Source organism: Poromitra crassiceps (genome assembly GCF_964638095.1).
Source record: "Poromitra crassiceps genome assembly, chromosome: 26".
Lineage (NCBI taxonomy): Eukaryota > Metazoa > Chordata > Actinopteri > Beryciformes > Melamphaidae > Poromitra > Poromitra crassiceps.
In genome coordinates, this window is record NC_139640.1 from 10,637,112 (window position 1) to 10,662,117 (window position 25,006).

The 25,006-nt window shown below is 44.1% G+C and overlaps 1 protein-coding gene across 1 annotated transcript in view; it reads left to right on the forward strand.

The window, feature by feature from the left end:
• Positions 1-10,040: 10,040 nt before the first annotated feature.
• LOC310798943 (immunoglobulin superfamily DCC subclass member 3-like) overlaps positions 10,041-25,006 on the forward strand; it is a gene marked incomplete at its 3' end in the record, with an annotated part of 36,540 nt that continues 21,574 nt past the window's right edge. Inside the window, exons 1-5 of the mRNA XM_083661498.1 lie at positions 10,041-10,287; positions 11,365-11,509; positions 12,704-12,834; positions 15,292-15,429; positions 15,643-15,801. Coding sequence (XP_083517624.1) covers positions 10,056-10,287; positions 11,365-11,509; positions 12,704-12,834; positions 15,292-15,429; positions 15,643-15,801 — 805 coding nt within the window. The 5' untranslated portion in view covers positions 10,041-10,055. The remainder of the gene's footprint in view (positions 10,288-11,364; positions 11,510-12,703; positions 12,835-15,291; positions 15,430-15,642; positions 15,802-25,006) is intronic.

Consider the following 25,006-nt stretch of genomic DNA (forward strand, 5'->3'; position numbering starts at 1 on the left):
GTCGCACAGTTACAAAGGTCTGTCTGCTGTATGGCAATGAGGCTGGAGAATATGGAGAGAGAGTGAGTGTGTGAGTGTGTGTGTGTGTGTGTGTGTGTAGGTGTGTGTGTGTGTGTGAGAGAGTGTGTGTGTGTGTGCGTGTGTGCACGCATGGTCACATGGTCCTCTTCAGATGGACAGGCTGCCTATAGGTTGAGACTGACTGAGACATGTTTGATTGGTGTGCCATGGCATGTCCTGTCCTGTCCGTCTCTGATGCCGTGTGATGCCTGAGGTCCACCAGGTGCTCCTGCCTGCCTCTGTGTGAGGCCTGAGGTCCACCAGGTGCTCCTGCCTGCCTCTGTGTGAGGCCTGAGGTCCACCAGGTGCTCCTGCCTGCCTCTGTGTGAGGCCTGAGGTCCACCAGGTGCTCCTGCCTGCCTCTGTAGAGTGCTGCAGGAATGAGTCCTAAAACCTGGAAGTTGGCATCGTCTGGTTCCCTCATCTCAAAGTCAACGGGATTTTGGTTAGATGCCTGTCTGTGTTTAACAACAGTTTATGAAACTGAGACCTTTGTGTTCAGCAATCTTCACAAATGAGGACCACTTTTATGACTTTTGAAGCGTAAATCGCTGTGGCAAGAAAACGCTTCTGCAATCATAAAATGGTCATTTGTGAAGACCTTATTTCTCAATTTGACGCAAATCCGAGTCCTGGACTCATTTTCACGACTCCTGACTCGACTTGAGCACTGATGACTTGGACTTAAACTCGAGCATTCATGCATTGAGACTCGGAAGTTGGAGACGAGGACTCGGACTTGTTAATTGATAAAGATTTTTTTTTGTTCGATTTTCTTTTGTATTAGGCCCTAATAATTTGCCATAAGATATTGATAGCTATATTAATACTGTGACATTATTCAGTTTTGTACAAGGGCAGACACCCACCTATATGTGGATATGTGGACTCGGACTCAGGTGGATCGACCTGTACTCTTCTTTGGTGACTTTGACTCGGACTTGGACACTGGGGACTCGAGACTGACTTGGACTTAAGATATGGACCATATCTTTGATAATCTTTGATAGTTTCTAGCACTAAAACACTCTGTTTTTCTTTTAATTACCACTAGGTCAGTACATCATAGGATGTGTTTCAGCCACCCAGTGCTAATTAAAATAATAATAATTAATAATAAATAATTTTGAGTGCTAGAAACTTTTTTTGCAATGGCTCAATTTCTGAAAATGTACAGGGCCCCAAACTATAAGCGTGCCAAGTTTCATGCTTTTATGAAAAAGTGAACATCATTTTCACATCTCATCTGGACTAATACACTTAATTCATTTATATGGGGCTAGGTTTGTTTACAGAGTGATAACTATCCGTAAGCTACCAAATCGGCAGGGTTATCATACCAAAATATAAACTAGAGACATGTAGGAAGACAAAAATAACAAAATCGTGCGGTCACCTCAGGTGGTACCGATTTCTGCATTGGCCCATGGACTATAGCAAAGATAATGCTTTCCTTTGGACTGGGCATAAGATATGGCCCATAGTCCCTTGACTACAACACTGGCTCCAGCCATTCAGAATATGTGCGATTGTCTCTTGGTGCCATGGGGTAGGGTGTAGGATGGGTGGGGTAGGGTGTAGGATGCAGCATGTGTGTGTGTGTGTGTGTGTGTGTGTGTGTGTGTGTGTGTGTGGGATGAAGCAGTCTGGTTCCCAGGGTTGGAGCGTGAAGTTCACGGTCGAGTCTGAAGACCACAAAACAGTGCCAGAGAGCAGGGGGAGGAGTCTGGGGGGAGGGGGTCACCCCAGGTCACCGGCTGGGTGCTGGGTGCTGGAGGTTTGGGGGACTTGGAGGGTCGGCCGGGTGTGGATGGGTGTGTGTTGGGGGGGGAGGGAGGGGGGGGAGGGTCTGTCTGTCCCAGTGTTTTATAAAGATACCTCCCGTCCATAATGAGTACCCAGATGGGTGACGAATTAATCCCTGAAGTTCAGTCTGAAGCACAGAGAGGTCACAGAGGGCAGTGTGTGTGTGTGTGTGTGTGTGTGTGTGTGTTTGGGGGGGGGGGGCGGGCGGGCGGGGGAGTTCATGTTCGGAGAAACCGAGACATCATAGTATCTTCTCTCAGCTTCTGTATCAGCTGTTTCTCTCCCTGACCATGAAATCACTCAAATCAAGATACACTTTTTTTTTCATATTACACAAGCTTATGTTGAAGAACGCAATCAATATAACACACAACAGTTTTAGGATCACTAAATACTTACAATTTAGTGATCAAACTAAGCTTGTTCAGGTCAAACCAAGCTCACTCACCAACTTTGAGGGCTATTTTCTCTAAATGTTGCTTTTAGGAGTACGAACATTCAAATAAGCATAATCTTCTTCAGATTTCAATTCAGCTTCAGATTCAGATACTTTTATTGCCACGCAACCAGGTTGGTGGTATTTAGTTTCAGTACATGATGTTGTAGCTCTGACAAAATATGGAAACAGGACATTGATACATTTAGACAATTAGACAGTTACACCATTCCCACTTCCAACAATAAATACATAAATATAGGATACAAGACCAACAGACGTATAGTTAGGGTGAGGGGGGAGGGGGAAAGGGGTGCTGAGGGAGTTCAGAGAATGACACAACATCTGAAAGCTTACAATCGCACTTAATAATAATAACAATAATAATAACAATGATAATAATCATAATCATCATCATCATCATCATCATCATAATAAACCTGAAAATGACCTACTTGTTACCCAAAACACCAGTCCCTATCATATACAGTATGGGCGAGACCAGAGATTTGTAGATCATTCCTAACATACTTTGCTTGTATTTTTGCTTGTATTACAAGCAGAGTCTGGCAGATGGACCGCAAAATATTGCCCAATACACTGGGAAGCAGCGTGACCCATTCGGTCCAGTGTTGTTGTTTTTCCCCATGAATTTATTTTTCAAATTTTCCAACTTTCAGAACATGAAAAACAAAACGAAAGACAAAAGGCAAGCAAAAACCCTAACCCTAACCCAAACAAAAAGGAAAACAAACTCAGACACAAAGAAAGACAGAGAAAACAACAACAACAACAACACCATTACAACATGGTGCTACCAGCCACGTAAGATGTTTATGTGCTTGCAAAATATGTTATACATACAATCTGGTGCATGAGAAATCAACTGGGCAAGTCACTCGTCGTTTCTAACCTCGTCCGAGTAGGCCAGAAAAGGGTCCCATATAGTTGAGAACTTCCTGAGTGAGTTAGTCCTCACAAACCTGAGTCTCTCCATACGCACAACCGAAACCATGTACGCCAGCCACAGCTGAAAAGAAGGCGGGGAGGGGGACTTCCACTCCTTCAGAATGAGTCTTCAGTCTTCTGGCGACAGTCGTCCCCTGCGTCAGAGACTGCTGCACAGCCGTGGGGAGGAGCAGAGAGGAATCCGAGCAGCCGAAGATGGCGAGTCCTTAAGAGTACCAGTCAAATATCCTGCCCCAGACATTGGGTCCAGTGTTGGAGGTGGAGTTCTCGCTCAGGCTGTTGGTTGAAGCATGGAGCAGGTTGGAACAGCATCGTTTTGGAAAAACGGAAACTATCTGATGTTTGCTCTCTGTCTTTCTCTCACACACCGCGTCCAGTTAGGAATCGCTGTTAGAAGGATTTTGAAGTGTATTATCCTGAGGTGGGAGCCAGTGTAAGGATGCAAGGAAAGGGTTATGTGGTCTGGTTTAAAGGAGAATTTCGTTTTTTTTTAACCTGGACCCCTCTCCTCACATTAATTATGATCTGACGAATCACCCAGTGATCTCCGCAGCGTTTCTGGCCGTCCTACGCGTTGTTTTGAGATCAATACTCTCCAATCCAGTCGTAAAATGGAGCTCCGTTGGGGCCAAGTGGCAGCCTGTCTTTCCTGCATCTAAATAGCCAGTTTTATTCCCGTTTTCGCCACATATCATCATAATCTCATCCCTCAACAACCACCAGACTGATATTTTCCCCCGGGGCTGTTTCCTGGAGTCTCCCAGGGATCAAATTACCTCATTCGTGATCTCGGTCACCAAGTCTCGTCAAGTCCCGCGATACTTTCCTGCCGGCTGGCCAACTACCTGTAGTTTGCTTCCTATCTCTCTAACCGCCCGGGTCTTATGGAGAGGATCTCTCTCCAGATCCTGCCCTCTTACCACCGGTGTCCCCCACGGCTCTGTCCTGGGCCCCTTGCTTTTCCTTCTCTATATCAGATCTCTCGGTCATGTCATGCCATCTCATGGCTTTTCCTATCACTGCTACGCCGATGACACTCAGCTTTACCTTTCCTTCCCCCCCTCAGACACCCAAATCGAGGCACGCATCTCTGCATGCCTCAAAGACATGCAGGCTGTGTTTGTCTGGTGAACAGCTCTGTTGTCTTCTCCATGTTCACATGGAGGCAGTTGTCCATGCAGCAATATGTGTGCTGAGAGCTGGAGCTGGAGCTGATGGAGTTATTGTCATTGCGTAGTCGCAGTATGGTAGGGGCAGGTGATGGCTGAAGGGCTGATGCCGTCTTTAGAGTAGTGGTTCTCAACATGGGGTCTGGGGACCACCAGGAGTCCTCGAGAGTGTTCCAGAATTGTCAAACTTTGTTCCAGAATTGTTAAACTTTGTTCCAGAATTGTTAAACTTTGTTCCAGAAGTGTTAAACTTCACCATTATTTCAGTAGGAGTAGATGTAGCCTAATCATGGAATTCATGGACTAAATCAAATCTTAACAATGCAAATATTCTCAGACTTGGGTCAGAGAGACAAAATGGCATCCAATGGGGTCTGTGGCTGTAATGTGGGCTAGCTTTGGGACCTTGATATGGGAAAGGTCGAGGATCACTGGTTTCGAGAGTGTAGAAAGAGGGGCCGAGGACATGGCCCTGAGGGACTCCGGAGGAGAGGAAGAGGAGAGGATGAAGAGGAGATAGACCCAGACGCTCGGTCAGCAGCAGCTGCTCTTCGCTCTGCAGAGGATTTGGTGTTTTGGTGTGTGTGTGTGTGTGTGTGTGTGGGGGGGTTGTGTCTGAGTCCAGACTATTGTTGTCATTCATACTGTTGGGGGGGGGGGGGGGGGCGGGGGGGAGGGGTCAAGTTTAGATGACTTCTATTGAGTCTGTGTGGAGGACTGGACTGGAGGGTGCACATCCACATGCTAATAACACACTAGTCGGGTTGTTGTCATTCATACTGTGGGGGTTGATACGGAGTTTGAACTTCACCGTCCTCAGCATCAGATCAGCTGAATGGGGGCGACCGGCAAACAGCTGGGTCGGCGACCGGTTCACACGGGAGGCGTGATCAGTGTGACATCACTGATGTCTGGGGAGGGGGGGGGGGGGGGGGGCATGGGAAAATCACCTCCAAGTTCAAGTTGAAAGGGGGCGGAGTGGTCTGATAGAGTCTAATAGGGGATGTGCAGTATATACTTGTTAGTTATTTTTTATAATTTTATTTTATTTAACCTTTATTTAACCAGATAAGACATTTGAGATACAAGATCTCTTTTGTGAATGTGATCTGGCCAAGAAGGCAGCAATTACAAGCCAAGTTACAATCAACATAAATTACAGTACATATAAAGGAAACATATAAACAGGGCTATAGAGCTGAAACATTTCAAAAAACCAGGACAACCAAGTACATCATAAAATACCACATCCAAGGGTAATAAATAAATAACACAGGATCAAGAACGTAAAAACATATGGCCTAAAAACAAAATTTACAGGTCAAAAAGGGCAAAGTAAAACTAGACATTACTGCAGGAGCAGCTTGCAGTAAGAACTTCAGATAAAGCATGTTTAAAACTGGACAGAGGAATGGAAGAGACCAGTTTTAAATGGGACTGCAGGTCGTTCCACGACCAGGGACCAAAGTAGGAGAGACTCTTTTTTCCAGATTCTGTTCTGGGAAAAAAATCATGATTATTGGTTTACAGTTAGAAGCGTCCTTTTCTTTTGATCAATGTCTGACTGGACTGTGTGTCTTTCTGGCGGCTGCTATAGATTACTTTCAGATGATTGTGGTCTCAGTCTATTGATTGTTGTTTTCATACTTTCAGGTATTGATTATGGACTTTAAATATGCCTGGACTGTGATGGTATGATGAAATGATACAGATGATTTGTCTCCATTTGTTTCATGTGATTTTAATGTGTCTACATGTACTGTGTTGCCTCCTCGGAGGACATTAAAGTTTTATACTACTACTACTACTCTACTACTACTACTACTACTACTACTCTACTACTACTACTACTACTACCACCACTACTACTATTTCAATAATGAGAGACTAGAAGGAAGGTATAACAAACTTTAATGAGGGGACAAACAACATTTAGATTTGGCGTATGACTCCATGATGTGATGCCGCTGACGTAGGAGCACAATCAATCAAAGCCTACAACTGAGATATGAACAATACCCCACTCTCTCTCCATCTCTGCCTTTCTACCCCTCTGTCCCACAGTGGACACATGGAATCAAGTCTAAAGTACATTAGAGGCTCAAAAATAGACTCCAGTAGAGAGTAGAAAAAGAGTAAAAAAGAAAAATACTTCCCCCCCTAACACGTGACTATATCCTCCCCTGAGTAGCATGTTATATTAGCATGTGGATCCAGTCCAGTCCTCCACATAAGCCGCTTTCACACACAGATCGCGCAATATTGCAGTTCGGAAGGCCCGCAAAGCCGGCAGCCTCACCACAGAAATTGCTTTCACACAGAGCCAAGCAGCACCGCCACATTCCCGTCCTGCGGTGTGCTTTCAGGCGACAGCCACCGCTCCCGGATTGAAATGAAGCGAGGGGGGGCATTTCCACCCAGCTCCTCATAGTAGCCCAAATGAATATTTCATAGGTTAGTGTAGCCTAGTCCTAGGCTACTGTATGATGAACTAATTCATTCAACAACCAAACATCGCCGATGTACGCCAGCCAACGTGCCGCGGTCGTTAAGGATCAAAGTGATAAAAAAACATGTGTTGTCCACATGCAGCATGGTAACAAGGCTTTCAATATTCATCTGATCGACTTTATGGATCACAGATGCACCATCATGTAATAGGTACAAGGCTAATTCTTATCTTTTGGTTGCAGTTTTTTGTAAAGCAAATTATTCCCATGAAGTAGCCTAATTAGCATCCGTTCTGAAAGAAGCCGCCCGCATATCAAACAGCTGCAGTCTGCATAACGTTCATCGGGGGAATAGTATGGGCTATAAATGCACATGACTACTATAACGTTAGTAGTTTTTGTAAGGGAACGCACAACTGGCTAGCTAGACAGATTGCAGTTCTGGAAATGGTTTCCAGAGCAGGGAATATCCTCAGACCAACTCGCCACAGACAGCTATACATCCTCTGAAGCTTATTATTATATCTGTTAATTTTACCTACTAATGTCAACATCGTTTGAGCATAAAGCCTAACCTACTTACTAGGCACGGAGTATTCCTCCTGGCGCCCCTGCAGTCATGATTGTATAGGCTAATTTTTTTTACTTTCACTTATGCCTTTCTTGCTGCATGAGGTGGTTTCCCCTGTATTTTTTTTATGAATGAGCTGACCATTCGCACCGTTCCGTGTTGCCGCTCCTACGCTTTCAGGTGGAGGCGGGTTGCAGGGTAACCCGGCGCTGTGACTAGGTCTACTGGCGAAACGAAAGGCGTAACACAATTACCCACCAACCCGCGTTCACAACTTTCACATCGGAGGCGCGGATCCCATTTTCCGTGCACTTTGCGGCTTTCAAGGCCGGTGTGAAAGCGGCTATAGACTCAATAGAAGTAATTTGAACTTGACCCTTCCCCCCGCTCTCATAGTGTTTGCAGACTCTCCTCTCTCTCTGTCACTCACTCACTCACACACACACACACACACACACACACACACACACACACACACACACACACACACACACAATCATGTCTGTATGTGTGGGTGTTTTTTTTTTGTTGGTGGGGGGGGGGGGGGGGGGGGGTCACGGGCAGCCTAACAAAGTAACAGAGCTATCAATCAGCCCCCCCCCACCCCACACACACACACACACACACACACACACACACACACACACACACACACACACACACACACACACACACACACACCACTGAAGTAAATTAGTAAGCTAGTAATTATGTGCCAAAGATCATCAGAGGTCTCTTGCACACCAGAAAAGTCTTGGGGCAGGTAGTTTCAGCTCCAAGACAATTGGCTATCTCCGCCTACCAATCGTCTGGGAGCTCCTTGCCAAACGTAGTTTCTTGAACGGCGGCGAGAACGGCTGTTAACAAACTTACGCCCCTTTGTCAATTTACAGAAGCAGTAGCAGAGAGGTTAAAGCTTCAGGCTCGTTAAGCTCGTTAACAGCCTTGCTACTGCCTGCTATTAACGAGGGAGTCGACATGGACATCATTTGTTCTGTAAGACAGTGCTGTCACTGATCCAAGACGGCACAGTGGCTCAGTGGTTCGAACCCCGATTCGTTCCAGGTCCTTTCTGTGTGGAGTTTGCATGTTCTCCTCGTGTTTGTGTGGGTTTCTTCCGATTGTGCTCCGGTTTCCTCCCACCACCAAAAGACATGTATGTTAGGGTTCATACTCATGTCAGTGCCCCTGAGCAAGGCACTGGCAAAAGAACTGGAGTTGGTCCCCGGTCGCTGCACTGCGGCTGCCCACTGCTCCTATAGTTCTAGGAAGGTTCCTAGTAGAGGAAGGGTCAAATGCAGAGGATGAATTTCTGATGAATGACTGATGTCATTCTGTAAGAACACATGTCCTCTCTCACCTCATCACCCTCTCTCTGCAGCAACGCCACCATCATCCTCATCTCCATCCTCATCCTCATCATCCTCATCTCCCGGGTCATCTCAGTGAGTATTCTGTTCTTTTCAGATTGCATCTGCGACTAACCATTAGCGATGAATCTGTCGATTATTCTCTCGACTAATCAACGAGTTGTTTTGGTCTATAAAATGTGACAAAATGGTGAAAAATGTGGATCAGAATCAGAATCACTTTTCAGATTTTTCAGATCCGTGTTTCCTAAATCCCAAGATGACATCCTCAAATGTCTTGTTTTGTCCATAACCCAAAGATATTCAGCTTACTGTCATAGAGGAGGGGGTGTCCGGTAGGGGTGCTCCGATCCGGCTAAGCCACGATCCGATCCGATTCCGATTCCTGGGGTCACGATCCGATTCCAGAATCGATTCTCGATTCCAACGATTCTCGATTCCAACGATTCTCGATTCCAGAATCTAGAATCGATTCTCAATTATGTAGTTTTATATTGCAATAACACACAAAGGTAAATCTAAGACAAAAAATGACAAATGTATTAATGCTGAACTTCAAATTCAACTTGTGAAGTATTACAGTCAGGGCCTAAATTCATTTTGCAAACTAGGGGGGAATTCCCCCCTTATGTTCTTCAGATAAGATGGATTTATAGGCTTGGGGGGATCTGTAGACTTTGAGAAGGATTTATAGATTTTGGGGGGAATACATTAACCAGAGTTCTTAAGTGCAAGAGGTGGTGGCACCGTGGCAGTACAGTACACAAATGACATGAACATTTGGACACTTATTCAGCCGGTATCTTGCATGTTGCCTTCAGGTGCACTGTAATTTTTTTTTTTTTTTTTTTTTTTTTTTACAATAGCCTACAAAGAAGAATCGATTCTTGGGAGTTTGGAATTGTCGATTTTTTGGAGCACCCCTAGTGTCCGGGTAGTGCAGCGGTAGATTCCCTGCCTACCAACACGTTCGAGCGCCCGTGTTACCTCCGGATTGGTCGGGCGTCCATACAGACACAATCTGGGGGCGGGGGGTGGGGGAGGGGGGGATGAAACTTGATAAAAAAAAATATTATTTTCTCATAGTGTTTGTGTTTCTTACCTGATCTGAACTCTGACTGTGTCCTATGCGTTCTCTCTCCCCTCCCAGTTGTGGGTGGAGCCTCTGAGCTGGCTTTCCTGAAAGAACCCAGTGATGTCATCGCGGCAAGGGACCGGCCCCTGATGCTGGACTGTCAGGTGGAAGGGGAGGGGCCTATCTCCGTCACCTGGCGGCGGAACGGCATTGCGGTGGCGATGGGCGTCAGAGCCAACGTGCTCGCCAACGGGACGCTGCTGATTCAAAACTTCTCGAAGAGGCGAGAGATGAACGAAACGGACGCCGGGGAGTACGAGTGTGCCGCGCAGAACCGCTACGGCATGCTCGTCAGCCGCAAGGCGCGCGTACAGCTAGCATGTAAGTAGCATGTAGCTGCACATGCACTAACAATCATACAGCATCATACAACACAGCCCACTCTCCAGAATAAAGTGCTTACAGGTTCGGCATATGAACCAAGGGATTTTCCACAATTAATTTTCCCATAGACATTTCATAAAACCTTATCAATGCTTATATATGTATATACTGTATATGTGTGTGTGTGTGTGTGTGTGTGTGTGTGTGTGTGTGTTTAGATAGGGACAATACATATTAATTAACAACTTTATGTAAATATGCCAGATTAAGCCAGATGCTAGTTTCCATCTGTAGTCCCTTGGCAGGTTGATGTTATAAAACAAACAATTAGAAACAATTTACAAATGTACATAAACTTCATAAGCACAAAATAAATCAACAGTATACATGTTTATAAAATTACATGAACTTCGCAACCATAAAAAAGACAACAGATAACACAGACAAATGACAATATAATATGGTAAATATAGTTATAGTTATAAATAGTTTTACTTGGTCAGAATCAGGAGAGACCATAACATTTCGCTTGGACCAAAAATAAAAGTGTATTTATTTTTTGGTCTTCAATTCAATTCAATTCAATTCAATTCAATTCAATTCAATTCAATTCAATTTATTTATTTGTTCGATAGGGGACAGGTGTACATTAATGAACATTTAAAAAAAATGTAAATGCACGACAATTGCAGTCACAAGACTGATTTCCATTGTTAGTCCCCCTGCCAGATGATACAGGCTTAGAGTCCTGATAGGGGTAAAAAGTAACATAGTGCAAAAAATGCATATTTAAAATGTAAACACAATGAATGAAATGGAACGTTACTGTATGGTCTCTCCATTCTAAATATGGCCGAATCACTTGGAAGAAGTTAAAAAAACAAAATTATACACATTTTACAAAACGTCTATGGAATGAATGGCAGAAAATCCCTTGGTGCGTATTCCGAACCCGGAAGAGGCCGTGACTCCAGCACTCTATAAAATGTGGGTTACGTTTCTGCAAAGCACGTTATGTTGAATCACAACACTCCCCCTATACCTCCCCCCCCCCCCCACCCTCCCCCCTCCCAGCTCTGCCAAAGTTCCTGTCTCACCCAGACTCGGTGGCAGTGGATGAAGGGGGCGTGGCCAGACTCACCTGTCAGGTGAATGGAATCCCAGAGGCCGACATCGCATGGCAGAGAGACCGCCAGGCACTGAACGAAGACGACGCCAGGTCACACACACACACACACACACACACACACACACACACACACACACACACACACACACACACAGCGCCAAGCACTGAGATACTGTAAGCACTAATGCAATCAGATACTGGAGTCAGTCAATTACATAAGTGCTTAATTGGCAACCACATTAATGCATACACATAGGATGTTAACACGCAGGATGATAATTGTAGTGTAAGGGCCCTATCTTCCCCATGGCCTTAGGCGCTAAACTGGCATTAAACGCAAAAAAACACCCTTTGCGCCTGACTCGGGAAGATAGCATCATGTTTTTAGGCCCCGAAATGCGATTTACGCCGAAGAGGCATGGCGCAGTGGCAGAATAGGCCAGAATGGGCGTTTCGGCCTTAAATACCGGCCTAACGCTATCTTCCCCTCGGGCATTAATTTAGTGCTTAGCGCTTTTCAAAACCAGGCCTTATTCAGTGCGCCGGGGATATAGCCAGTAACCTAGGCCTGCAAAAGTTAACTGTTGAAAATTCGATGTGTGGTTTTGTCACGAGTAGCATACAGCTGAAGTCTCTCTCTCCATCAAGCAGACAGTGACGGAAGCATGTTTCTTTATGTGCGCCAAGGGGAAAATGACAGTTTTTAGCACAGATTTTTTATTTTTTAGCTCGGAACATCCGACGGTATCTTCCCCAGAGCGCTAAATAACACTTGCGCGAGACACATGATAGGCTAGAGGCCCACGGACACGCCTGGGCCACGCCTACATCTGTGTCATCCCAGCGCAAAACTGGACGGTGGAGGCAGACGATAGCTTAAGACGCTGGGAAGATAGCAATAAGAGGCACGCAAACGATAGCGCCTACGAAGATAGGGCCCTTAGTGGTGGAAACAAACAGAAAAGATCCAACCATTACCGCGACCACTGTGGCAGTACGTTTGCGGCGGTAGTGCCCTTGGAAACAGGTAGCATCTGCCCTTGGAAAGATGTAGCATCTGTAGAGTTTTGACGGAATTGTGTTTGCTAGGGAACAGTTTGAAAGCTTATTTCCTGTCGGCTATTGTATTAGCATCACAGACTGTATACACTGTCACAGGAAGTTAGCTAGGGGCAATTTAGAATGTTTATGTTGTCAAGTTGAAACTGTCTATATCAGTGTAGGCCTATATAATGTGTAGGCTATGTGTATATAAAGTGCATTTTCTGTGTGTGTATAATGCAGGTATACTCTGCTGCCTCACGGGGTGCTGCAGATCACGGGCGTTCGGCGGACGGACAGCGGCGCTTACCGCTGTGTCGCCACCAACATCGCCAACACCCGCTACAGCCACGAGGCACAGCTGACCGTCACCGGTGAGACAATACGTTTGCCAGTTTACAAACAAGTCCTGTTTCTAAACAACACACCCTGTTTAAAAACAACACTTCCTGTTTACAAACACACATCCTGTTTCAAATCACGTCCTGTTTACAAACAACACGCCCTGTTTTATAAACACCACATCCTGTTTACAAACACGTCCTGTTTACAAACACCACCTGGTTAGAAACACATCGTGTTTACAAACACCATTCCCTGTTTACTTCCTGTTTACAATCACTACTTCCTGAATACAACAGCCCTTGCGGTAGCACTTTATAATAACTACACACTTTAAGCATTAGTTAATTCATCATTTATAAAGCATTGTTCATACATTACTAAGCATTTGTAAGTAATTAATAAACACAGTTATAAATGTGTTATTCCTGTTTAATAAGCTAATTTATAATTTAATTAACAATTGTATTCATTTATATTAGGGCTGTGGCGATTCACTTATCTCCCGATTCGATACTATCACGATTCTTGGGTGCCGATTCGATTTATATTGCGATTCTTAAGTATTGCGATTCTACGATTATTGCGATTCGATATTACGATTTATTGCGATTTTTGTTTCTTTTTTTCTTTTCTTTTTTCAGTTTGTTTGCTTTTTTACACTAGATTAGAACATGGGAAAAGTTGAATCATACACTAGAGACTGTATATTATATATCATGAGTAGGGCTGGGCGATATAGTTAAAAACAGGGGCGGACTGGGATCATAATTCAGGCCGGGCATTAGATACCAAGCAGGCCAGGCCGATATGGGCCAACGCGCGTGAAATTTGGGCCGTTTGAAGCCAGATTTGGGCCGTTTGAAGTCCAATTTTACAATGAGATGCACCCACTTTAACCCTGAAGTGTAATTATTACTTCAGACTAACTAATAAAGTAATAAAACCACTAGTAAACCAGTAGGCGGCGCCTGGCCTGCTGTTCAGTGAGTGGCCTGACTGCAAGCACAAAAAAAAAAAAAAATTTTTTTTTTTTTTTTTTTTTTGCGATTATCGATTCTGGAATAAAAGATCGATCCAAAAAATCGTGACATTAAAAATCGCGATACTTAGGTGAATCGATTTTTTCCCCCACCCCTAATTTATATGCTTTGTAAGGCATAGATAGTCCTCACTTTAGATTAGCTCACCCAAAATACTTAACTAACAACTACTAACTACTTTAACTAACAATTACTAACTACCTTAATTACATGGGACATGACTATGGGGGTAGCCCTCGCCACACCCTGAAATCTCATTGGCCACCCCAGGTGCCACCCCAAAATCCTGAGGGCGCCGGGCCCCTGCATCCGTGGCTGACATCACTGTCTTTCAGAGACTGTAGCAAGCTCATTTTTAAAGCTAGCATGAAGATCCTGGTATCATATGAAACTAGAAGACCTAGGGCACACATGGGCAAAATGCGGCCCCAGGGGGGTGCCTGGCCCCTGGACCATTTCAATCCGGCCCCCAAGGTCCTCAAAGAAAAACAAAACAACCCCCAAAAACTCAATCAAAGGCAGAATTATGTTAGTAAATCTCATCTGCTACAGCCATTGGATTTATATCACTATTATATCGGGAGATTAACAAGAAATTACCAATCACAACGGGAGAGGGGGTTAAAAATATGGAGACCCCCGTGAAAATCAGGAGTGTTGGCAGGTATGATCTCCAATGTGTGGCCCTTCGCTTACTTGATGTAAGTCAGTATGGCCCTCTGGGGAAAAAAAATGCTTACCCCTGACCTAGGGCATCCACTGGTATCAACCATGTCATGCTAGATAGTCGGCAAGGGGGCTAAATAACACTCCAAATTTAGGCTAAACTGGCATGGCCATTTTCAAAGGGGTCCCTTGACCTCTCACCTCGAGACTGGGTTCTGTGTACCCACGAGTCCCGTTTAGAGATAAGGTAGCATTGTTCAGGCAGGTATGCATTAGGTTTGTAATTTTCAATTTTGTAATTAAGCCAAGGCTTTGAAAAATGTTTGGGATTTTGTGGTGGCAACTGGGGTGGTTAATCAGATTCCAGGGTGTGGCCTATAGGCATTCCCCATGTAATTAAGGTAGTTAGTCATTGTTAGTTAAGGTAGTTAGTAGTTGTTAGTTAATATTTTGTGTGAGCTGATCTATCTATGCCTTACAAAGCATAAATTAGCTTAAATACAATTGTTAAATAAACTATAATTTAGCTTATTAATCAGGAATACAACATTTATAACTGTGTTTATGAATGACTTATAAATGCGTAGTAATGTATGAACAATGCTTTATAAATGATGAATTAAGTATTTACTAATACTTAACTAATGCTTAATAATGTATAGTTATTATGAAGTGTTACAACACCGTGTTTACAAACACCACATCCTGTTTACCAACACCACCTTTTTGTTTACAAACGCCATGTCCTGTTTACAAACACCACTTCCTATTGTGTGTTAGTTGCTGGATCAAAGCTCTACAAGGAGCCGGTGATCCTGTCCGGTCCTCAGAACCTCACCATCACTGTGCACCAGACGGCCATCTTGGAATGCATTGCCACGGGCAACCCCCGCCCCATCGTGTCCTGGAGTCGCCTTGGTAATGCTCCATGTCACAGTTTCATCCCCCCAAAAAAACATAAAATACACAGAACACCAATCACAGCAATTAACCCATTAATGAATTTGAAAATTGAACAAATTGAACAATTGACCTACACTCTTCATCTTTTACCCCTCCCTGCCCCACCTGTCTGTCTGTCTGTCTGTCTGTCTGTCTGTCTGTCTGTCTGTCTGTCTGTCTCTCTCTCAGATGGTCGGTCTATAGGCGTTGAGGGGGTGCAAGTTTTGGGGACGGGGAACCTGATGATCTCAGACGCCTCTCTGCAGCACAGTGGCGTGTACGTCTGCTCCGCTAACCGGCCTGGGAGCCGCGCACGCCGCACCGCGCTGGGGAGGCTGGTGGTGCAAGGTGACACACACACGCACACACACGCACACGCACACACACACACACACACACACACACACACACAATATGTACATTACAACAAATACTGCTAACATAGGACAAAAACAAGTAGGAAGTAGATTTCTGAAGACGTCCAAAATATCAAGCAGTGCTTTCACACAGGTCCGGCCCGTTTAGTATGGGATTATTTCCCTATAATACAAGAGGTTGTTCAAAAGATTTGAGAGCATGATTTATCAATTTCATGTTCATATTTTCGACCCTTGGACTCAAAAAGCCCAAAAACTATACGCTTGCGCTCAAAACTTTACGCTTGCGCTCATTAATGTTTCTTTATGGGCAGATTTCAGGCACTCACATTCAAATATCCCCTCCTCAAACTTCGATTTTTTTCTGCTTGTGCTCAAACTCTGTGCTTCCATTCAAATGTACTCCCCTCTCCATTCAAACTGGGTGTGCTCTCTCTTGGAATTTCTCCTCTTGGATCTTTTGTCTGCTCTTGGATTTTCTGTGACACAACCCTATCAAAAAGGCACAACCAATAGAATGCCAGTATAATGTTCACCAATCAAATATCCTAATATAAAATGTATTAAGGCACACAATTAAAATGGGGCAGCTGTGGCTCAGGAGGTAGAGCGGGTCGTCCACGAATCAAAAAGGTTGGTGGTTCGATCCCTGGCATGTCGAAGTGTCCTTGGGCAAGACACTGAACCCCGAATTGCTCCCGATGGCTGTGCCAGCAGCATCCTGCGTGGCAGCTGGCCGCCTTCGGTGTGTGAACGGGTGAATGTAGGCACATTGTAAAGCTCTTTGGATAAAAGCGATATATAAAGCAGTCCATTTACCATTCACCATAAAATACAAAACATTTTAAATGAACGGAAATGTACTCTTTTACTAGAGTACTTTTAAATAGGCTACTTTGATATTATTTTTCACTAAACTAACAATACTTGTACCTGAGTAGGATTGGTCACTACTCTTTCTACCAATGCTCAATATTTTAACCCTTCCTGTACCTTTACAATGTTGTAAGAAGTGCTGCAGGCTTTGTACTCAAAGCTCTTTCCCCCCATTTATCTGCCAATACTGATTCCCTCCACAAAGTGACTGTCGCCCAAAGTGGGGTTTAAGGCTTCCCACTTCTTGTTCATGACTAAATTTGTAACTTAGTCAACTTAAGTTGGATACCTAGCTATAGTCAAATGTGTATTATGTCACTTAGCTTTCGTTTGGGAACTCCATATAAAAACGTCAGTAAACATCGGACATTATGCGAATGCCCGTGAATGTCCGGAATTGAATGCGATCTTGTTAGCTATTCGCTGCAGCTCTCCATGTCAAGAGTGTAAACACATGTAAGTGTGTGTGTGTGTGTGTGTGTGTGTGTAAGTGTGTGTGTGTGTGTGTGTGTGTTTGTGTGTGTGGGCACACGCGCATGTGTGTGTTATGTGTGTGGCCATCTGCCAGCTCTCTCCACTTGAACTTGAGCCCTTTGTCTCGTCCAAAAAGTCAAGTTTAGTTTAGGGTCAATATGCCCCCCCCCCCCCCCCCCCCCCACCCCCCCCCCCACCCCACCCCCACACACACACACACAGACACACACACCCTCGCTCCTTACCCCTCAACCCGCTGACCTCTGACCCCCTCAGCAATAGGGGTGGGACAAAATATCGATACCCACGTTATCGCGATATTTCCACCCGCGATACGTTATCGATACACTGGCGCCAAGTATCGATATGTTTATTAATTTTTTTTTTTTTTTTTTTTTTTTTTTTTTTTTTTTTTTTAATAAACAGGCTAAAATATTATGCTGTGTGTGGTAGTTGAAACATAGTTTCAAGTTGACTTTATTTATGTTTGTAGTTGAAACAAAAACATAACTACTGTAGGCTACATGAATGGAAATGTTTGATCATTAATATCTACTTTTAGAAATTATATAGGTAGGTAGGTAGGTTATATAGGTTTTCTTGTTTTAATAGTAATAATAAAAAGACTTAATGTGTAACTTTTCCTCCGTGGTATCGAAAATGGTATGAGTGAGTGAGTGAACTCAGAGAGTTCATGTCAATTCTGCTAATAAATGCATAATACATGATTTTTTGCCTTCAGAGGTATTTTTTTCACTTGTTACACAGGTATCGTGATGTATCGTCTTCCAATATATCGCAGTATCGCAGTATCGCAGTATCGTGATATATCGTTATCGAGGGCCAAGTATCGTGACGATATCGTATCGTGAGCTACTCAGCGATTCCCACCCCTACTCAGCAATCTGTGGGGGAGGAGTGAGAGAGAGTGTCACGGCTTCACCCCAGCCTCATTGTAAAGTGTAGATTCATCTATTATAATTAAGACAGAATAAAGACAGAGTACAGACACAGTAGACAGACTAGAGACAGAGACACAGTAAAGACAGACTAGAGACAGGGTAGAGACAGTAAGACAGACTAGAGACAGAGTAGATATACAGTAAAGACAGACTAGAGACAGGGTAGATATACAGTAAAGACAGACTAGAGACAGAGTAGAGATAAGTAGACAGACTAGAGACAGAGTAGAGACACAGTAGAGACAGATTAGAGACACACTAGACAGATTAGAGACACAGTAGACAGATTAGAGACACACTAGACAGATTAGAGACACACTAGACAGACTAGAGGCAGAGTAGAGACAGTAAAGACAGCAGAGTAGAGACAGTAAAGACAGATTAGAGGCAGAGTAGAGATACAATAAAGACAGACTAGAGACAGGGTAGAGATACAGTAGACAGACTAGAGACAGAGTAGAGACAGTAAAGACAGACTAGAGACAGGGTAGAGATAAGTAGACAGACTAGAGACAGAGTAGAGACACAGTAGAGACAGATTAGAGACACACTAGACAGATTAGAGACACACTAGACAGACTAGAGGCAGAGTAGAGACACAGTAAAGGCAGACTAGAGACAGGCTCTGACTGGAGGTCGATGGTTCGATCCCCAGCTACTCCAGTTGAAGTGTCCTTGGGCAAAATACTGAAGCCCAAACTGCTCTTGAAGGTTGTGCCAGCACCTTGCGTACGTGGCAGTACGTGTTGTGATCACCGTTTCTCTGTTATCTCTCTACCTACAATACAGACAGTCATGGAGTTCCTACAATACAGACTTTATTTGTTTATTTGGACGGGACAATGCACAATTAATGAACACATAAAACATGAAACAGATACAGTCACCTGAAACATGGTAAAAGTGTAAAAAGTGCCGGATTTAGCACGAGGCTAGTTTCCATCCGCAGTCCCCAAACATAAAAACAGAAGAATGTAAACAGTAAGGACTACATAGGTAATAGAATACACTCAAAAATACAAAGACAAGCAAAATTATACTACAAATGTTTCAGTTTATTTCTAAAAGTGGCCAGGGTGGGGCTTTCCCTTAAAGAAACTGGGAGACTGTTTTATAGACCTTTTATAGACAGGACGTTTTGACCAAACGTGGTCAGTCTACGTTGGACCTCACACTCACCTCTGGTGTCTGACCTGGTGCCAAGTCCAGTGATTCTTTTCTTGTGGCAGTCATGGAGTTCTGGACTCAATCAAATCTGACAATAACAATTGCTTTGTGTCTGAGAGACAGAATCTCATTCAATTGGGTCCCGGCATTAGATATCGTTGATATGACAGAGGTTGAGAGGCAGTGCTGTATGGAGCTTGGAGAAGGTGGCTCCTCTGTAGAGCCGGAGGCAGAGAGAGAGATGGAATAATTTAGTGTCAGAGTGAAGGATGACCTCCGACCCCTGACCTGAGCACAGCCGCAGGAAGTGATGCGTGTGGTGTGGGGGAGGGGGGGGGGGGGGGGGTGTTAATAACAGCATATACGGTTTATCATTTGAGACGAACGCATCAACAGAACAATAAATACAATAAATACAATAAATACCAAACAACAATAATATTAGAGCCGGTGACAGGCTGTTTTCAAGCACTGCTCAACACCTACGAAAAGTAAGCCACTATAATTCATAACCAACGTAATGTCAACCCATTCTTCAAAGATTTTTTTTTTGCATTTTGGCTTTATTGATAGGACAGTAGGCAGACAGGAAAGGTGAGGAGAGAGAGAGGGGATGGCATGTGGCAAAAGGACCACAGGTCGGATTCGAACCCGCGGTTGGCCGTGCAAACGACTAAGCCTTTGTGGTACGCACCCTACTAGGTGAGCCACCGGGATGCCCCATGTCAACCCATTCTTGTCATTTTTCGACATAGACTTCTATAGACCTCCCACAACGTGCAGAGTAGTCCAATAGACTTCTATAGACCTCCCACAATGTGCAGAGTAGTCCAATAGACTTCTATAGAACTCTCACAACGTGCAGAGTAGTCCAATAGACTTCTATAGAACTCTCACAACGTGCAGAGTAGTCCAATAGACTTTTATAGAACTCCCACAACGTGCAGGGTAGGCCAATAGAGTTCTATAGAACTCCCACAACGTGCAGGGTAGTCCAATAGACTTCTATAGAACTCGCACTACATACAGGATAGTCCAATAGACTTCTATAGAACTCTCACAACGTGCAGGGTAATCGAATAGACTTCTATAGCACTCCCACAACGTGCAGGGTAGTCCAATAGACTTCTATAGAACTCTCACAACGTGCAGGGTAATCGAATAGACTTCTATAGCACTCCCACAACGTGCAGGGTAGTCCAATAGACTTCTATAGAACTCTCACAACGTGGGGGGTAGTCCAATAAACTTCTATTGAACTTCCACAACGTGCAGGGTAGTCCAATAGACTTCTATATAACTCCCACAACATGCACGGTAGTCCAATAGACTTCTATAGAACTCCCACAATGTGCAGGGTAGTCCAATAGACTTCTATAGAACTCCCACAACATGCAGGGTAGTCCAATAGACTTCTATAGAACTCCCACAACATGCAGGGTAGTCCAATAGACTTCTATAGAACTCCCACAACATGCAGGGTAGTCCAATAGACTTCTATAGAACTCCCACAACATGCAGGGTAGTCCAATAGACTTCTATAGAACTCCCACAACATGCAGGGTAGTCCAATAGACTTCTATAGAACTCTGACAATGTGCAGGGTAGTCCAATAGACTTCTATAGAACTCTGACAATGTGCAGGGTAGTCCAATAGACTTCTATAGAACTCTGACAATGTGCAGGGTAGTCCAATAGACTTCTATAGAACTCTGACAATGTGCAGGGTAGTCCAATAGACTTCTATAGAACTCTGACAATGTGCAGGGTAGTCCAATAGACTTCTATAGAACTCCCACAACATGCAGGGTAGTCCAATAGACTTCTATAGAACTCCCACAACATGCAGGGTAGTCCAATAGACTTCTATAGAACTCTGACAATGTGCAGGGTAGTCCAATAGACTTCTATACAACTCTGACAATGTGCAGGGTAGTCCAATAGACTTCTATAGAACTCTGACAATGTGCAGGGTAGTCCAATAGACTTCTATAGAACTCTGACAATGTGCAGGGTAGTCCAATAGACTTCTATAGAACTCCCACAACATGCAGGGTAGTCCAATAGACTTCTATAGAACTCTGACAATGTGCAGGGTAGTCCAATAGACTTCTATAGAACTCTGACAATGTGCAGGGTAGTCCAATAGACTTCTATAGAACTCTGACAATGTGCAGGGTAGTCCAATAGACTTCTATAGAACTCTGACAATGTGCAGGGTAGTCCAATAGACTTCTATAGAACTCTGACAATGTGCAGGGTAGTCCAATAGACTTCTATAGAACTCTGACAATGTGCAGGGTAGTCCAATAGACTTCTATAGAACTCTGACAATGTGCAGGGTAGTCCAATAGACTTCTATAGAACTCTGACAATGTGCAGGGTAGTCCAATAGACTTCTATAGAACTCCCACAATGTGCAGGGTAGTCCAATAGACTTCTATAGAACTCTGACAATGTGCAGGGTAGTCCAATAGACTTCTATAGAACTCTGACAATGTGCAGGGTAGTCCAATAGACTTCTATAGAACTCTGACAATGTGCAGGGTAGTCCAATAGACTTCTATAGAACTCTGACAATGTGCAGGGTAGTCCAATAGACTTCTATAGAACTCTGACAATGTGCAGGGTAGTCCAATATACTTTATCTATAATAGGGGTTTATAGATAAACAACTATCTGCCAGAGAAGAGCCCATCACCTCATCATACAAGATAGCCTACAACAGAGAGTAGTCTACCGGTAACACTGGTAATATCTCTCAGGACAGAATGATAGACCATGTTTAAAGCACCCCTCCAGTGTATTTTGTAATTTTTAAGATACGAGCCATCTCGCACGCTCGATTCCTAGGCTTGCCCGCTGCGCGGGCTCGCCTGCCCTGCAGCTTGCATACACAGCTCGCCCGCTGCGCGGCCTTGCCCTGGCTGCTCTTTGATGGCATGCTTCAGGGATGTTGTGTGCTCTTATGGCATCATCAGTGGGACGTGCGTGTGTGTGATTCGATTAAATCTTATGACGTGATAAGATCATGCATTTTAGCACCGCGCGCACCGCTCTCTTCAATGAGGAAGTGGAAATCCAGACCTTGTAGAAAAGTGTCGATTTTGGGGGTTAGGGTTGAAACTAATGTCAACTACTTTCTGAGGCACACAATTACTCACATAAGACCCTAAATTTAATAGTTAGAAGGCTTTTGTGGATTTTGGTTTCAAGGGACTTTAATTTTAAATTAACATTAGGATTATACTGTTGTGATGTCATTATTCAGTATCTTCTCCTCTTCTCTGCAGCATTACTCAATTTACGCTCAGGAATCAGGGACAGTGATAGCCTACCTGCTATTCCTCCCATATTCTCTTTCTTTTTTCCTCAGTCTTGTCATCTCGTATCTCTTTCTGTTCACAAAGCGTGTCTCCGACTCCGTGAACAAAGTAAACGGCTATGTAAACACTAGTTTCAACGTGAGGCTAAGTAAACAAAACTTCAGCATTTCCCGGAGTGCACGCTTCACATTGTGTGGATCCAAGAACCACTGCGTTGAGCAAAGATCGTGTATAGAGAAGATATCCACTACACAGCACAGACTCATGCACAGAAACACAGTTACTCGAGCCAAATTCAACAATTTTGAAAATTCCATCTCTTGCCACCAGGGGGTGCTGCAGCACCCACCGCACCGGGCTTCCCGCGCCGTTGCCCGGTATGAGTGGTTAGAGAGATATAAAGCAAACCAGGAGTGTGCAGATCCTGAGATGCCTAGTATGCCTACATGTAGGTCAGACAGGATGGAAAGAAGGATTCGGTGGTTGACTGTATCGAAAGCAGCGGACAGGTCAAGGAGGACAATAACGGAGGAGAGGGATGAGGCCTTAGCAGTGTGAAGGGCCTCTGTGACTTCAAGGAGAGCTGTCTCAGTAGAGTGAGAAGCCTTGAAACCAGACTGCAGAGGGTCCAGGAGGTCGTTATGGGATAGATACAGAGAAAGTTGATTGGAAGCTGCTCGATCGAGGGTTTTGGAAAGGAATGAGAGAAGAGAGACAGGTCTGTAGTTCTGAATAGCAGTAGGGTCAAGGGAGGGTTTCTTAAGCAGAGACTTGACTCTATCATTCTTTAGAGTAGCCGGAACAAGACCTGAGGACAGAGAGGAGTTGATGAGGGTAGTGAGGAAGGGAGATAGGTCAGGGGAGATGGTTTGGAGGAGAGAGGAAGGGATAGGATCGAGGAGACAGCAGGTGGCTCGGTCAGAGCTGATGTGTTTAAGCACCTCGCCGGGAGAGAGGGGAGAGAAGGAAGGAAATCTGGGGACAGGGGGCAGAGAAGCAGGGTTGGAGTCTGGAGAGCTGTTAATGGTATCTGGAGGATGGAAGGAAGAGCTGATGTCATCCACCTTCTTAGTAAAGAAGGTTACAAAATCATCAGCAGAGAGGGTGGAGGGAGGAGGAGGAGAGGGAGGGTTGAGGAGGGTGGAGAAGGTGGAAAATAGTTTGCTGGGGTTGGATTGAATATGTTTCAGGTGTAACTTGTGCTGTTTTTCCGGGCCGCATCTTCCTGGTGTCTAGCACAGAATCAGATGACGTGCGACTATAGAGCAGGCGCTCATAGAACATTAGAACTTACCAACCATTAAAACGCTGTAAGGAGCAGCATTTCTATACATTACAGTATCTCGCCAAAACAGAAAACGGAAATCCTCTTTTTGCTAATGATAGAGAAGCTGGTTCTGTCTCTGTAAAATAAGATTTTTTTTTACAGTTTACTGACGAGGTTGTACTATATGATATTTCAAAGTAAACTTATCATCAAGCCAGATGCCAAGTTATTTATATTCAGTAACTCTCTCAATGTTAAGAGCTGTGGATCTATGCACACTATTTTCATCAATATCTCTGGCTCTAGTAAACAGCAGGCATTTTGTTTTATATGCATTAGTTGGGGGGGGGACGACGACACTTATCTCCATCCACCCCAGCTGCAGCTCAGACGAGAGGGGGGGAAGGGGGTTGGGGGGGTCAGAGGTCAGGGGTCAGGCTGGTTCCCAGGCTCAGCTCATCACAATATGCACAGACTGTAGCAGACAGACAGAGGCCTCACTCTGACACTAAAACAGTGAACCATTCAGCCAGCAGAGTAGAGCCACGCCTCCAGTCTACACACGCTATATTACGGTATTATATATTATTATATTATTATGTTATTATATATCATTATATTATATTAGCCTATATTGTGATATTCTCTCAGTAGAGCAGAGTCTCATCTCTCTGTATCAATAAGATTAAACTTGATTGAAAAGAAAGGAACAGTATTCAGAATAGAAGCACACAGTTAGAATATGATGTGAAATAAAATTGTAGAACATAAACAAATAAAACAATAACACCAATAATGCACCAAAATCAAGAATCTGGAGATACGTTGTGTTAATTCTTGCAAGAATCTTGAGCATATACATATGCCAAGTCAAATACTGATCCATATCTGCCTCATATAGTATACAGTGACCAGACGCATTAAGTAAAATATTCAAATTTCCCCTCGTGCCATATACTGAAATATGTGGACTCGGTATCGCTAGAATATGACCAAATCTGTGGCATGTGATATGTTGCATTCAAAATACAGCATCAGTCATTTGGGGAAAATATCTGAACTGCATATTCTGACAGTCTCAAAGTGATCCTGATACAGAGATTA